At 50.2% G+C, this 16,246-nt stretch overlaps 1 protein-coding gene across 1 annotated transcript in view; it reads right to left on the bottom strand.

Annotated features, from left to right (window-relative positions):
* The window catches only part of AIFM3 (apoptosis inducing factor mitochondria associated 3), a 53,893-nt gene that overhangs the window by 11,658 nt on the left and 25,989 nt on the right, over positions 1-16,246 (bottom strand). The window contains exons 4-11 of the mRNA XM_050980722.1: positions 13,376-13,485; positions 11,912-12,021; positions 10,826-10,870; positions 9,580-9,676; positions 6,511-6,623; positions 3,581-3,667; positions 2,890-2,981; positions 1,023-1,153 (exon numbers count right to left, since the gene is read on the bottom strand). Of these exons, the coding sequence (XP_050836679.1) occupies positions 1,023-1,153; positions 2,890-2,981; positions 3,581-3,667; positions 6,511-6,623; positions 9,580-9,676; positions 10,826-10,870; positions 11,912-12,021; positions 13,376-13,485 (785 nt within the window). The remainder of the gene's footprint in view (positions 1-1,022; positions 1,154-2,889; positions 2,982-3,580; positions 3,668-6,510; positions 6,624-9,579; positions 9,677-10,825; positions 10,871-11,911; positions 12,022-13,375; positions 13,486-16,246) is intronic.

Here is a 16,246-nt window from a genome sequence, read left to right as displayed (position 1 = left end):
GCCCTGTGTCCCTGGCTGCAGAGGACGAGCAGCCTCATCCGCTCTGAATGGGGAGGCTAGAGCTGCACTCCTGGGAGAACTGGAGCCACCAGACCTGATCACACCAGGGGTCACACCGATTCAAGTGTTCTTAAATGTAGGTTTTAAAGACCAAAGGGAGGAACTAGCCAGGAAATTCCAAAGTGCCCTGGGAAAAACATGGAACAAGGGACTTCAGCCAAGGGAAACCTTTCTCCTACAGCTGGGACAACCTTAGCTGTGGTCTGAAAACTACTCCTGGGAGTAGCTGTTTTCTCCCATCAGAGGGGTAGAATTTTGGTGCTGGGAATTGCATGGGAACCTCCACCAAGACATCTTCTGTCTGTGGAAGTTTTTTGGAAATGAATATTTTTGATGACCTGCAGTTTGCAATTGGCCCCCCACACCACATGCTTTTCTGAAGATCATATTGATTCAACCATGAAAACAGGTTTCTTTTATAAAAGAAGAAAAACAAATCGTTACTATCTTATAATAAATTACATAACTAATGACCATTTATGTTTAAGGCTTGTAGGACCCACTCTTATTTTGTTAGGACTCACAATAATTTTGTTGGAACCATATCAAGCAAAAAGAAGAGTCATCAAACAAACAAGATTTTTCCTGTGCATTTTAAAAATTCACCACACTACTAAAATGTAAAAGAGAAAAATCCCACAGGCTCCCATCCACCAACAAGCCTCTCCTGACTGAAGCCAACTCTAGACACACCAGATTTGGACCCACATGAGCACCAGTACTTGCCTTGCCATGTACTTTTCAGACTGGGACAGCAATATCTATGCCCATACCAGCCCAGCCTCTTTGAAAAATCAATTTCTCTGGCATGGAAATATCCTTACACACACCTGGGGTGAAGGTTGGACTACCCCAGGTCCAATTTCATAGGAGTGTTACCTGGGCAGTGACAAACTGACTTAACCCATCTGCAGGTAGAGGTGGAGAGTTGGGACAGGACCACAGGACAGGAAAGCACTCACCCAGGAAGGACGCTCCCACGATCACAACATTCTTGCTCGTGGCCAGCTTCACCACACGATTGGCATCTTCAGGCGTCCGGATGTTGAAAACGTTTTCCATCTCCTTACCTTTGCAGCTGAGAGTTTTGGGCCTGAAAAACACTGAGGGTGATACAGCTGCTTTTCTGAACGCTGTGTGGTTCAGTGCCCACTCAGGACTGCAGACACTCCTCCCAGAGCTCCAAGAACATTCCTAACTTTCCTTTTTTCACCTTTCTCTAGGCTGGAGACATTACATGGAAAAACCCAGATGCTGGTGGCCAGTGGTGGAGCAGGGAATGCTGAGCAGCCACCCCAGACCCCATTGTGGACTGGTGTACCCACAGGTCCAGGGGAGCTCCTTGCTGAGCAGTGCAGCCAGCGCAGGACAGGCATTGCTTTAAAAGCCTATGCTCAATTACTGGCATGTCACAAATTTTTTAGAAGCTTAAGGGGACACAGAAAACTCACTCTGACCTCAAGCAGTACTTTGGAGCCAGATATTGAAAGTCTGATAATGCTCTGCAGATGTAGGCTACACTTTCCATTCCCAAGGGCATACCGCTGATGCTGTAGCAGCTTAACTGTGCCCTCCTCAGGCACTTACTGTAGCCCAAATATTTTTAAATATCTGGCCCCTGCATAACTGACTCACATCTGGAAACAGGACAGAAGTGCCTAAATAATTTAGGTACCCTAAAAAATCCAGTGTACCTGGAGCTTGTGCATGAGGGTTTTGAAATTATTGCCAAAGGTTTAATCCTCTTTTGAACCTAATTGGGTAGCTGGTGCACATGGCATTTTGGCTGTTATCCTGTACACCCTAGCACCAGCTATTCACACCTTGTGGCACTGGCTATGACTGGTGTGAGTCATGTGGTATTCCAGTGTGAGTCCCTGCTTTGGCTGATCTACAGCATTCCTTCCCCAGATGATAAATTATGCAGAGGCTGCATTTCTCCTACTTCATTTTATGTCTTGATGTAAGGAACACAAGGAAGAGAGCCAGGATGCCTCATTTTCAGCCTTAACTGCCGATTTTGACAAACCTCAAATCAAAAACAAACAGATCCACTACTTCCAGGGCACAAGTGACAACAGCAACGTGGAGTGATGCTTGGCATGCCAGCACATCAGTACCACCTTTCCCTATGGCTGGACCAGGTTCAGTCCTGAAAATTCCTGTTCTGGGGCCAAGGCTCCCAAAGGGTCTGTTAGAATGGGGCAATAGTAACACCTAACTAAGGCTGCAATGGCAAAGTGTTAAGCCTTGATTGCTGAAAAAGATCTTAAAGGTTGGCAGAAAATAAAAGATGAAAATTCAGAGGGATGATATATCTGGTTGTCAGGGTTGAGTGCTATCAAGGAGTGAAAAGAAGAGCAATGTGGCAAAAATGCCCTCTAAAAGAATAAGGATACTTCCACTTTTGAGCTTTTGTTCAAGAAAAAATGTTCTAAGGTTGTGGTACCACCCCTGGAAGTGTCCAAGGCCAGCTTAGATGGGGCTTGGGGCAACTAGGTCTAGTGGAAAGTGTTCCCTGTCCACAGCAGGGGTGGGTCTGGATGAATTTTAAGATCTCTTCCAACACAAACCATCTTGTGATTCTGTGATTCTATAATACATGATGTAGATATATATGAAATATATAGATGATGATATATAGATGTAAATGTAGATACATACAGACATTTCCAATATCTTTTGTGTTCCTCGACTTTTCCATACTCAAACAAATTCAGTGTTTAAATTCATCTGCCACATTTCATCCCTTATCCACAGGCATTAGCTCCTCACATTCTCAGATAAAACAGTTTCTCTTGATCTTTGAGATGTTTGTCTGAAGCTTACGTGTTTCCCGGTGCTATCAGCAGCTTGTTGTACTCCATCTTAAACCCATCCTTGAACACAGCTATCTTGCTCTTGACATCCACAGCCGCCACCTAAAATCATTCCTAAATAACGTTAAGGGAAGAAATCCCAGATTTTCACCGAGGTCCCAGCCCAATCAACTTGTCTGTCAGGTTTTAGTCCTCCATGTCAGTTTTAGTTAGTTAGTTGGTTGCTTTTAGTTAGTCTGTCAGTTTTAGTCCCCCCATGTCTGCAGCTTGGCCAACCCATACCTTAAGTATTCCTAGTTGCCTTCTCACAAATCCTTGAAGGTCTCCCAGTAGAAATAAAATAATGGGGAGAAATATTTAAGCCATCATTGTCTGCACTGTTTGAAGGCTGATTATCCTTATCAGATGGCACATGGCTCCCCAGATCCACATGAGGAATGTCAGGTAACACATGAGGGTCACCACAGATAGCCACATCATGGTCACACCCAGAGTGCCCTTCCTCCCACAGGAGCATTGTGTTTTGAACACAGGAGCTGTGTTTTGAACAAGCACAGGCAACCTGCACTCTGGAGCAATAAGAGGGGGGCTGGGGGAGACCCAGCATTCATCCAGTGAGCCAAGAACAGAGACAGCAGCTACATTCCCTAAATACAGCCTTTGCATACCAGCACTTTCCTTCAGGCACACAGAGGACTCACCTGCATTTCAGTCAGGACTTCAATGTCATAGGTGCAGAAGAACTCCTTGGGGCGCAGGGCGATCTGCTCAGGGTGGGAATCCATTGACTGCAAAAAAAGCCATTTTTCTGTCAGCTGCTGTAGATTAAACAGGTGAGTAGAGAAATGGCTGCTACCAGCACAAGTCAGCACTTGCTGCATGGGTTAAGGGAATGGTTCTACATGGCTGGAATGAAAGCCCGTTCAAGTAGGAGTTGTCACAAGAGGCTGGCCTGGGCTCTGGTGCCTTCTCTGCCAGTTTGGCATGGGGCTGGTGCTGAGCAGCTCAGGCAAGGTCACAGCAAGTGCTTCAGAGTGTCAGCAGACAAAACTGCAGCCCCTCCCAGTACACACAGTTTCACAGGAGCAAGAGAAAAGCCTCATTTTACAACACAGGTGGCGAGGCCCTGGAACAGGTTTCCCAGGGAAGCTGTGACTGCCACATCCCTGAAAGTGCTGGACTAGAGCAAAACCTGGTCTAGTAAAAGGAGGAAAAACCACAGCAGGGGGATGGCACAGGATGACCTTTAGATGTCCCTTCCAACTCAAACCATTCTATGATTATTTGGAAAACAGCCAGTTACCAAGGCAAATGGAAGCTAGAAGAGCAGTAAGAACAAGCAGCATTAACACACAAGGATACACTTTCAAAAGCACCCAAGTTATGCTGCACAAGCTCCATCCAATGCTGAAGCAAGGGGGTGGGGCCTATATCTGTACATCTTCAGTTGCAAGATTAAAGTTCATGCTTTTCCCAGCCTTCCCTGGTCACTTCGGTGAGATGTAAATCTTTACACACAGGGCTGATCCAGAGCTCATCCATCCTCCTCACTCTGTGGACACAGGCTCAGACTCAGGCTGAGAACAAGCTGAGTATCAAATGATCAAGTCGGGTGTGCAGGCTGCTCCCTGCTCGTGTATCCCTCCGTACCTGCAGCATAGCAGGAACAGGCAGGGATGCCATGGTCAAGCCCTGCTATTGATCACAGTGCCCAGCAGCAGCATCTACTCATGCCACACAGGATGGTGTTTGGGTTTGATCCAGGAGCAACAGGGGATATAGGAATCAAGGGCCTTCCTACTCGCCCATGGAGATGATGTGCAAGATCCTTTTCCCTGGAGGTGGCCTGGTCAGGGGCTAGAACAAGCCCATCAAGAACAAGCCCTCACTCTGACTTCAGACAATGTCCTGCTCAGGAGGGAGTGGTGTCACATGACTCGAGGCAGGGGCAGGGTCATACAGGTTTTACTGCAAATTCTTTGAATACTCCACATTTACAGAGAGAAACACCTGACCCCTCTGTGACAGTGTGCAGGAAGGGCAAAGCACAACAGTACACAACCACCATGCCTTTTGCTGCTCCTTGGTGCTCTGGGGACAGTAACAGAGATGTGGCAACACACAGGTCATGGTCCAAAGGAGACAAAGGGAAACAGCTTGGAACCGGGAGGAACAGGACCTGGGGACAGACTGATAACAGGCATTCAGCAGGGCAGAGGAAGGCACTGCTGCAGTTTCAGGGAGCAAGAACTCTGCTGCTTACAGAGCTAGCAGTGGCACTCCTCCAGTGGCTTGTACAGATGTAGTCCCACACACAATAGGATTAAGAAAAATTCAGTTTTTCCTACCCTCTTCCCAAAAATTCTGCCTTCTCTTCCATGGGCTTTGTGTACCTTTCAAAAGCAACTACAGCCAGAAGTGTTCAGTAGAGTATTTAACAAACCATCTACAACATCTCTGGCATGTGGAATGCTTTTACTATTTAACAGCAAGAAGAGCCAGCCTAAGACTCATACATGAGGATGAGTGTTTGGAAGAGCTGTCTGGCTGGGAGAGGGACTCTCAGATTCTCCAAGCTACTCAGCACAACCCCTGTGATGCTTGGATAGGGGTAGCAGGCAGCTGCTCTTCACCCCAGGCAGGACTCACAGAAGCAGAGAAATGGCCTGAATGTTCTCAAAAACCCATGTCCATGTTTGTCTGTCTTTGAAAATCCCTTTTTTTGGGTGCTATGATTGTAGTAGTCCCCATGGGTAAGCATTCCTGCCATAAGGATGAACATGTAGTTCACCTTATGTTATCTTCAGGCTCCAAGGTCAAATGCTGCTGTCCAACTTCAGCTGCTCTCTGACATCAAAGGCGGCTCAGGAATCAGCAGCAAAAAAAAAACTCATTAAAGATCATCCTGTGTCTATAAACTGGAATGCAAAATGGGATGTGTGTCAGAAAAAGCAACCTTTGCACTTCCATCAAGTTATCAAGCTGTGATGACAGCTGAGAATCATCATAATTACAGCACAGAGCATCCCTGGGCAGCTAGAAACAGACACTAATAAAAACTCTGGTAGACAACACAATTTTTCCACATGCTCCACTTCACTGCCTTAAATATTTTTGATCTAGAAACACTTTAAGAAGACCCATCCAGGTACAAGCTGGCTAAGAGAGCTACCATTTCATCCATGGAAGAATCATCCTATGAATCATGGAATGGTTTGCGTTGCAAGGACTAAAGGTTCATCGCATTTCAATTTGCAGGGACACCTTCCACTAGACCAGATTGCTCCAAGCCCCAATGTCCAACGTGGCCTTGGACACTTCCAGGGATCCAGAGGCAGCCACAGCTGCTCTGGGCAACCTGTGCCAGGGCCCGCCCACCCACACAAGGAAGAATACCTTTGTTTTTCTGCTGGAGTAATCTTAATTTAGTTTGAACGATTCCTTTTTTGTATTTCTTATTTCAGTCACAAAGAGGGAAGAAAATTCAAGGGAAACAGAGACAGAAAGACTAAGGAAACAGAACCTTGCTACTGCAATGAATAATAGCAGGGAAAGGCCCTAGAGCAAATTTTTAATTTGGGGAGCAAATTTTAAAACTGGGGAACTGTGGCATACCGAGAGTGATACAAACCTTACTGAGCTTTGGTCTGTCATAGGGCAAGTGTCTGTCCATGGTGCACATCACAATCCGGTCAGAGAAACCCTCCTGGCGCAAGGTCTCTGCACAGACCAGCCCAGCTGCCCCTAAGGGAGAAGGAGACTGGTGACAGCCATGTGTATGTGGTCCTGGGAGGTCTGTGCTGCTAAACCTGCTGGGTTGACTACAAAACCACCACCTCCAGCAGCCCTGGCCTCACCTCACAGCCTCTCCCAACTCAAACAGCTCACATGGGAAGCCAGTTGGAGCAGATGCATGCGGCAGCAGAAGGGACACTGTCTATGGACCATGACATTAATCCTCTTGTCTGTCCCTGAACTGTCATAAACACACAAAGAGCACACCTGAGGAGTGTTACTAAAGCCTACAAACTCTGACAAACTCCAGGCCATAAGCACCATTTAGAACCTTGGACTTCTCTAGTCAGAGAAGGGTCTGCACACCCTGCTCCTGGTGAATTTATGGCCAAACACGGAGAGTAGGAAGTCCTCCCTTCTCCATGGCCAAGGTGTTGGTTGTGTGATTCACTGCAGAGCATTTTTCATGCTATTTCTTTAAGGGTTTTTTTGTTCACTTGTTTCAATCACAGAAAAAAAACTTGTTAAATCAAACAAAAAGCTGCCTTCAGACATGCTGCCCAACTGCATCCAGGCAGCCTGGCCAGCACATCCCTTTTTCCCTGACTGAACTGGTGAGACTGGAGAGCTCAGGTGAGAAGTCTGGAGTCTCTTCTCAGCCAAGGAAGCCTCACTCCAGGATAAGTGTTTTTAGGGCCACAAATTCTGTAACACCACTGAGAGAAGATGAACCTGGACCATATGGTTTGGTCCACCAAGAAGACACTCCCACTGATGGAGCTGGGGGACAGTGGAAGAAGAGACAGTCAGATGGACATCCTGTGGATGCTGCCAGGAGCATCCTGAGCCAGAGCTGATGCTGTGCTGATGTCAGGATGACCCTAATATGAGCAAGGGACTGCAGTCAATTGCTCTCTGCTCTGCTGGGCATGGCTGGATCTCAGTCCCTGACACAGGGCTGGATAGGTAGTCTTTCCCCAACACTTTTTCCCCACAAATCCAGCTTTGAAATCTCCTTTGGTGTCCACCAGTATACACTCTGGTCTTTAACAGACCTGTAAATTTATCTGGTAAAGCCTGAGAAAGTTTCCTCAGCAGTGGCTGGTATTGTCTGTGGAGTGACTTTGTTGAGGATTGTGATAACTGTCCAGACCTGCCACACACCAGGACATTCCAGCTGACCTCAGGGAGCAGTATGTACTACCCTGACATTCAGTCAACAATCAGCAAGGGCACAAGGAAGGGAAAAATGTCACCCAGCAGCATGGGAAAAGCCAGTCAAGCTGTTTTTCCCCTCTGCTCAGACTGTGAGATGCACCTTAGATGATCCCAATTTGATGATCCAATATCCAGCTTGGATCTGGTGACCTTGAGACTCAAGTAAGAACAACCCATGTGCCAGGAGCAGATGTTTCCTCCCAGGCCCAGGAAAAGACGCTCCTGTCCACCTCCCACCCTCCATTTCAACCCAACACGGCCCAGCCTTGGCATTTAACCCATTTCAGAAACTTGGTAGAGACACTTCACCCCATCCATCAGGCTTTCTACAAAAATGGCAACACACAAATGGAGCTGGGAGAAGAGAAAAAGGAAGGGGGAAGGGGGAAGGGGGAAGGGGAGCGAAGGGAAGGGAAGCGGAAGGGAAGGGAAGGGAAGGGAAGGGAGGGAAGGGAAGGGAAGGGAAGGGAAGGGAAGGGGAAGGGAAGGGAAGGGACGGAAGGGAAGGGAAGGGAAGGGAAGGGAAGGAAAGGGAAGGGGGAGGGCGAGCGGGAGCGGAGGGGGAGGACGGGGAGGGGAGGGGAGGGGATGGGCGAGGTGGAGAGGCGAGGGGAGGGGGAGGGGAGGGGGGAGGGGAGGGAGGGGGAAGGGAGGGGGGAGGGGAGGGGGGAGGGAGGGGAGGCAGGGAGGGGGGGGAGGGAGGGCGGGAGGGGAGGGAGAGGGGAGGGGGAGGAGGGAGGGGAGGGGAGGGGAGAGGGAGGGGAGGGGAGGGAGAGGGGAGGGAGAGGGAGAGGGGAGGGGGAGGAAGGGAGGGGAGGGGAGGGAGAGGGAGGGGAGGGGAAGGGGGAGGGAGAGGGGAGGGGAGGGAAGGGAAGGGAAGGGAAGGGAAGGGAGGGAAGGGAGGGAAGGGAAGGGGAGGGAAGGGGAAGGGAGGGAAGGAAGGGGAAGGATGGGAAGGGGAAGGGAGGGAAGGGGGAGGGAAGGGGGGAGGGAAGCGGAGGGAAGGAAGGAAGGGAAGGGGAAGGGAGGGAAGGAGGGAAGGAAGGGAAGGGAAGGGAAGGGCAAGGGAAGGGAAGGGAAGGAGGGAAGGCGAAGGAAGGGACGGGGAGGAAGGGAAGGGAAGGGAAGGGGAAGGGAAGAGGAAGGGAAAGGGAAGCGGACAGGGAAGGGAAGGGGAAGGAAGGAAGGGAAGGGAAGGGAAGGGAAGGGAAGGGAAGGGAAGGGAAGGGAAGGGAAGGGAAGGGAAGGGAAGGGAAGGGAAAACTTGGCAGCTTTGCTGTTTTTGGCAGGAATCTGACACTTGCTGGCAAGGTGGAAGAACTTTTATCTTCAGAGAACTATCTTGAGGTGAGAAATTTGGAACTGCAATGGGATGAGATGGTGACATGCAAGGTCCAAGAGAAAAAGGTTTATCAACACTACAGGGATCTGAAAAGACTTTACATTCATCATCTGTGGAAATCATGGGTTGCTAATGTAGCTGGGAAGGGAGTAGCAGGAAGAGGATTCAGGGCTCACTCCAAAGCATGGCAACAGGGAACTGTAAAACTCCACAGACTGGACCACAGGGCACCTTTGGATCAGCAGCATGTAGTACAAAAAAGTTCAGGATGACTTTTTGGTGTGACCCTTTGCACAGGGAGGAATGCAGGAGGGGTGACAGAGGGCGCAGGGCACACAGACACCCCCTTCTTGCATCCCTGCCTGGGAGGGGACACACAGTGACTCCAGCATGTGCCACCCTTACCTGCACCAATGATCAGCACATTGGTGCTGCTCAGGTTGTAGTTGCTCAAGGAGATGCACTTTGCCATCATCTTTGTCCTCCTCTGTGTCTGAAGAGCCTGTGTCACCACCAAAAAAAAAAAAAAAGAAGAAAAGCAATTATCTTTACTCAGCATTACCCTGGGCAGGCAGGGACGGGGACAACTGTAGCAGTGTCATAAACCAGCTTGGATAGGAAGGGAACAACCACACCCTTGTACTGAACAAGGACTCCAAACCCCTGTTCATCCAAATACCATTCCAATGTCCAGTGCACTGCCCCTTACAAATCCATCATCTTCTGCAAAGCCGTGCAACTACTCAGAGCTGGGGTGGTGGGGCCATAGAAAAAGCAGGTGTCCTTGTGCAATTCTGCACCAAAGGTGAGACAAAAATGAAGAAACTCTATCAGGAATTTTATCCTGAACCTGAGCAGAGTTTGTACACCTGATATCCAAAGCCGATGGACTTGTCCAATCCATCAGAACACAGGCATGGACCCATTCCAATGTAGCCATGCTACACAGAGCCCCTGTTCCCAGGCATTAGAGGCCAAAATCTGTTCCTGGTAGAGCAAATAGACTCAGTTTCCCCTTACTACATTCCCAAATCAGCTGGAGTTCAAGTGCTGCCATTCAGGTGACATCTCTGGATCTAAACCAAGTGTTCTAAGGGCCCACTGGGGCTCTGAGCCAGCGGGTTTGCACATGTGTACATACAACCATGCATCAAAAGATGGCTTTTCAAGGAAAGATGGCAGTGGCCTGAATGGGCTTCATTCTACATTCCATCAGGGCAGGAGAGACCTTTCTACCCCTGCATCAGGTTCCCCTCCAGCAGGAGCTGAGGTGTGGGCTCAGGAGGGAGCACAAGTAGCCTCTGTCATGACCATGCCAAAAGGCTGGTGGAAAAGGCCTCTTCCCATGGCCCTGCTAAATTAAAAGTTATTCTGAGCTTAAGGAAACATAGGACAAGTGCAGGACAAACACCTGTAAGGCCTGAAAGCATGGACAGCTCAGGCCAGGTGTCCAGCAGCTGCAGGGAGGCTGGGTGGAAGGGGGACCCAACACCTCTGCCCTGCTCCACTTGTACCTCCATACAAACTAGATACTCACACATCACTCTGCCCAGCCAGAGGATCAAAGAGAAGCATTTCCCCCCAGCCCCATGCACATACAGCAAAAAATGAAAGCATTTGCCTTGATTTTTGGATATTAGTGGCCCCTCACCTGCTTGCTTGCTCGGATGTATACCTTCTCCTTCTCAATCTTCACCTGAGGGTGACAGAACAGTGCTGGTTTGCAGAGCAGCAAGGGCTCCCTCTGGCCAACAGCTAAGGAGCAAGGGGTGATGGCACGGGGTCACCTGTAGGAGCAGCTCAGGCCACGGCTCTCCCAGCTCGAGGTTGTGGGATCTCCTGCCTCAGATCTATCCCACACCGACGTTCAGTGTGCATCCTGACCTCCACCCAAATCTTACATATGGTTTCTCATTCCCACCCCACTCCTACTCCAGACACCTCACAGACTGAGCACTCCCAGGTTCCCAGGAGGTACCTGATGCCTGTGGGTGGGTGCAAGGGAGCTGCAGGGGGGAAGGAGCTGGATGAGGAGCTGCCTTCCACTGGTAACACCAGCCTATCCTTGGAAAATATTTGCTCCGTGCCATACAGAATGTTGCTTATCCCAATTAAAAGTATCATTTTGTGGGTGACATGGAACTGAGTGGTGTGGTTGATGCTCTAGAGGGAAGGGATCCATGCAGAAGAATGTGGCCGGGATGGAGAAGTGACCACAGGGGAATCTTATAAGGTTTCAATAAGGGCAAATGCAAGCTGCTGCAGCTGGATGTGAGCAATTTGCCTTATCTGTCCAGGCTAGGGGATGCAGGAATTTAGAGCAGCCCTGAGGCAGACTGGGATTGTTCACATGGAGAAGAGAAGGCTCCAGGGAGACCTCAGAGCCCCTTCCAGGGCCTTAAGGGGCTCCAAGAGAGCAGGAGAAGGACTTTGGACAAGGACCTGCAGTGACAGCACAAGGGGAAATGGCTCCCACTGCCAGAGGGCAGGGTTAGATGGGATATTGGGAAAGAATTGTTCCCAGGGAGGGTGGGGAAGCCCTGGCACAGGGTGCCCAGAGAAGCTGTGGCTACTCCACCCTTGGAAGTGTTCCAGGCCAGGTTGTAGTGGGCTTGGAGTAACCTGGGATAGTGGAAGGTGTCCAAGGGAGTGGAATGAGGTAGGCCTTAAGGTCCCTTCCAACCCAGACCATCCCATGATTCTGTGGTTTCCTCTGCTGCAAGGACAAGGATCTCACCTGGAACCTGGGTAAACTATCCAAGCCGGGAAAGTCCTCAATGTCACCTGTGCCGATATTGAAGCAAGCTCCATGCCAGGGACAGCGGACTCTTCCTTTGGACAAAACCCCTGCAGCGAACATGGCAGAGCAGGGTTGGTGCTGCCCTGCAGCTACCTCCCATCCTGTGAGATGGCACCTCTCCTACAGGACACGTGACAGCTGATGTGGAACTAGATGGGCAACAGTGGAGTTTTTCTCAACATGCACACTGGGCATGTTTGGGACCAGCTGGGATCCTCTATGAGCAATTCCTTCTAAAATGCCATGGATGGCAGGGCACAGTACCAAAGCTGTTTGCTCTGGGATATAACTTCACTCTCCAGCCAGGATGGGGCTACCATTCCCAGAGTCTCATGGTCATTCTTAAAAGCCCCACTATTACCCAGAACAAGTGGTGCCTCATGCACAGCATCACTGATTTAGAGTGCATGTGTGTCAGAGCAGACCCTGGCACAGCAAGGCACCTGCATACACCTGGGAGGCACAGGCATACCCAAAGCCATGTGTTCATTTCTCTAAGTGTTGGCTCAGAGGCTGCTACCTTGGATTTCAGCTTTCCCTGCTACAGGACCAGGGCATAGCATAGGCCACCATGTGGCCATGGACTGGTCTTGAGCTTGTGTCTCTGCTTGCTGAGGCACAGCAGTGACACAACTCATCACCACCATGGGTGGGGCACAGGGGCAGCCCCCCTGCACCTACAGCTGCAGCAAAGTCCCCAGAGAGATCCTTGTGTGACAGCCAGTCTGAGGAATGCACCACAGGTCTCTGAAAGGGCAGTGAGCTCTCACCTCCAGGGCAGTGTGGGGCTCCTCTACCCTGCTCAGCAAGAGGCTCACCCCAGGGTGGGGGGGCTGAGAGCATGGCTGCTACACCCAGCACAGATGCTGGGCCAGCGATGCCCAGAAGAACCTCAGAAGGATGCTCCCCTGTCTTCCCCAGGATCCCACCTCCAGCAAAGTGCCCTCCCAACCCCAGTTTCGGTGATGCATGTCAGAACACAGACTGCTGCCACTGCTTAGGCGAGGGGTAGAGGTCTGCCTGAAGCCTGTGCTGAGAAAGTGCCAGGATGCACATTTTTAGGGGCCAAGATGGGAAACCATTCCACCTCATCCCACTTTAGTCAATAACATGACCAATGTTCTTTTTGCTACTGAAAGGATCCCGTCAGCCTAAAGAGTGTCCTCTTTCCTCTCAATGAGAAGAAGCCCCAGCCCTGTGATCAGCAGTGGCACCTGCAAAACAGAGCTGGCAAAGTGCTCTGGGGAGTTTTGTGCAACCCCAGCTTGTTCCCATGCCTTCCCCAGCCAGAAGATGCCCCGGTGATGCTGAGTGTGCAGTGCAGCACTGCTCCATAGTCAGGGGGCTGTCCTTTGTCCTGTAACGTCCTTGGTTGCTCTCCAGGACATGATGCAGACTCACCTTTGACCAGTGGAGCCCCATAGTGGGGACACTTGTGTCCCACGGCGTGGAACTCCCCACTTTCCTTGATGAGCAGAGCCTTCCCACAGCCCAGGTCCACTTCCCGCATCCTAGACAGGAGGAATATAGAAACAGATGGCAGAGCATCCACCTCAGAGCAGATGCCACCACTCCACCCTACAATCCAGCCCTAATCCCACCAGACTCCCCTCCTCCTACCACCTGCTCATTACTGGCTTCAGGTGACTACAGATGTAGGTCATTCCTTGTCACCAAGCCAGCTTTATAGGTGGCTCTACTGTCCCAGACTGGGGCACATCCAAACTGGGCCATTCAGAGGCAGCACATAATTTATCCGTCATTGTGCCAAGAGGCAGCTCAAAAGCACCTCCCCAGCTGCTGGGGAGCTGGTAGTGGGAGCAAGAAACCAAACTGGTTTTACTGTGGCATCCGCTCCCTTCCTGGCCCCAGCAGCTCAGCAGGCCCTTGCCAGGCTTGTGTTAGTTTTTCAAGCCAAACACAACACAGAGCTGAAAACCAGGAGAGGTGACTCTGAACCTTGGGGTCTACCTCCCACACTCAGGGGTTTTTGCTCCGGTCCTGGCCATGTCCCAGAGTCATTTTTCCTGATAAATCCCTCAGGACAGCAGACACCTGTGTGTGACCTTCTTGATGTTTTCCTCAGCTGCTTTTGCAGAGAGGAGCTCACACAGTGACCTCCCACCAGCACTAGGTTCCTGGCCACAGCTCTGCTGGGTTCAGCTCTGCTCTGCAGAGGAGCCAGCAAACCTTCACGCCATTCCTATGGAGGGGTTCAGATTCTCTTTGAAATCTCCCAGTTGCTCACATAAAAGCTGAATGGGGTTTTGCTGAACATGGAACTTACTGTAACATGTTCCACAAAGGCCCACACAGACCTAAACAACCATTAGGGCTCTGTTCTGCAGCATTTAAAAGATCCTGAGAAGAGATATACTCTGACTGGGAAAAGGGATTACTATCTCTGAGCTCTTAAACAAGTAGAAAAAATTCAACAGCACCAATCTGTCCAAATCCAAAGATCTTTTAATCTGTTAGCCAGTATTAAAAAGGGCTGTGCTCCCCAAGGTGGGATTCCACAAAGACCAAGAGTGCACAAATGCTGTGCACGTGTCTCAGGAGTCACAGGTCTAATGGATATAACTGAAGGGCCAACAAAACCTGCAAAATTACAGACAGCCATGATCCCAGATATGCTGGCTTTGCAACAGCTACAAAAGCCTAGTGCTATACTTGGTGTTCCTGCAGTTACATCATAGTTTGAAGCTAAAGACGTCTGGTTCATCAGTGTCTCAGCCAAACACTTTGATGGTAAATGAAAGTACAGAGTAGTTATGAGGGAACATCATGAACCTGTGACAGGAGAGTGTCAGCCTGGATATTAGGGAAAGGTTCTTCCTCCAGAGGGTGCTGGGCACTGCCCAGGCTCCCCAGGGAATGGGCATGGCCCCGAGGCTGCCAGAGCTCCAGGAGCCTTTGGACAGCACTGCCAGGGATGCCCAGGGTGGGGTTGGTGGGGTGGCCTGTGCACGGCTGTGACTTGGACTAGATGATCCTTCTGAGTCCCTTTCAACTCAGGATATTCTGTGATTCTATGGATGGGGCTCTGAGCAATCTTGTCTAGTAGAAGGTGCCCCTACCCATAGCAGAAGGTTAGACCAGATGGCCTTTAACAGTCTCTTCCAACCCCAACCATTCTGATTCAATGATTCCATGGTGAAGTACCCTGGATCAAAGCGTGATTAGCACAGCAGGAATTGTTTACAACACTGAGCTTGGCAGTTTTTCAGTTCACTGGGCCACACATCCCTCCTTGACCAGCTAAGCCAGGCTGAGATTCAGCCCCATCCTGGCCAAAAGCATCCCTTTGTTGATCATGCACCTTGTTTGCAAGCCAGAAAGAGCTACTGAGCACACCCCTCTGCTGAATGAGTGATTGATGATGCAACTAGCACTGAAATGCAGCATTTTAGAAAATCCTTTCTACCACCCTGGGGTTGTCCAAGAGATGCTCCACAGCCTTCTGTCCCAGCAAGGATAAACTGAGCAATACACACCTCTACACCAACCACATGCAGGTGAATTTGTCCACAGCATCTCCAAGGGATGTAGGGATGTTATGCCTCCTCCATGGTGCCCAGAAACTCTGGCTCTGCCTGCTGCAGACTGGCAGGGCACAGGCTCTCCACTGCAGCTTCAACACGTGCTTATATTTGCCAGAGTTCCCATGACCTGCAGACTGTCGGTGGCCATGTGTCACTAGTCAGTGGCACTATCTACAGGAGCATGAGTCTTTCCACCATCCATCATGCACAGGAGGCTGCTCATTGTTCCTATCTGCAGGCTGGAGACGGGGGTCCAGAGGGCTCCAGTACTGAGGCCTCCACTCCTCCACCTGCCCAGACCTTGGCCAGAGACATTTCCACAGCTTTGCAGAGCAGTGCCCACGTGTTGCTAAGTGATGTTGATGTTGCTCTGCACTGAGCAGATGTTTACTCTCTGCCCTCTCAGTGTGCATCCACCAGCTCTGCCAGACCTTCCCGTCAGCACATCCTGTCTCTTCTCACCTCTCAGATGCTCCCTTTCCAACCAACAGTCCAGACAGACTCTGTGCAGTCCATGGTCTGCCTGAGGCACTGAACCTCTTTCCAATGCAACTATCAGCAGCTGCTTCCCAGAGCATAGTCTTCCAGCTAACCATGGAGGAAAGTAAGAGCTGAGGAGACAGCCCTCATTTTGTACAGAGCTGGACAGGGAACACAGAACTGCTGCTCTCTGGAGACTTCCCCTCTTCCAGCCAGAAAGCCTATTCCTACAAAGCTTGATGTTTAT

The sequence above is a fragment of the Serinus canaria genome, chromosome 15 (genome assembly GCF_022539315.1).
Source record: "Serinus canaria isolate serCan28SL12 chromosome 15, serCan2020, whole genome shotgun sequence".
Classification (NCBI taxonomy): domain Eukaryota; kingdom Metazoa; phylum Chordata; class Aves; order Passeriformes; family Fringillidae; genus Serinus; species Serinus canaria.
Note: the sequence above shows the minus strand (reverse complement) of the source record. Positions and strands in the feature narration are given on the sequence as shown.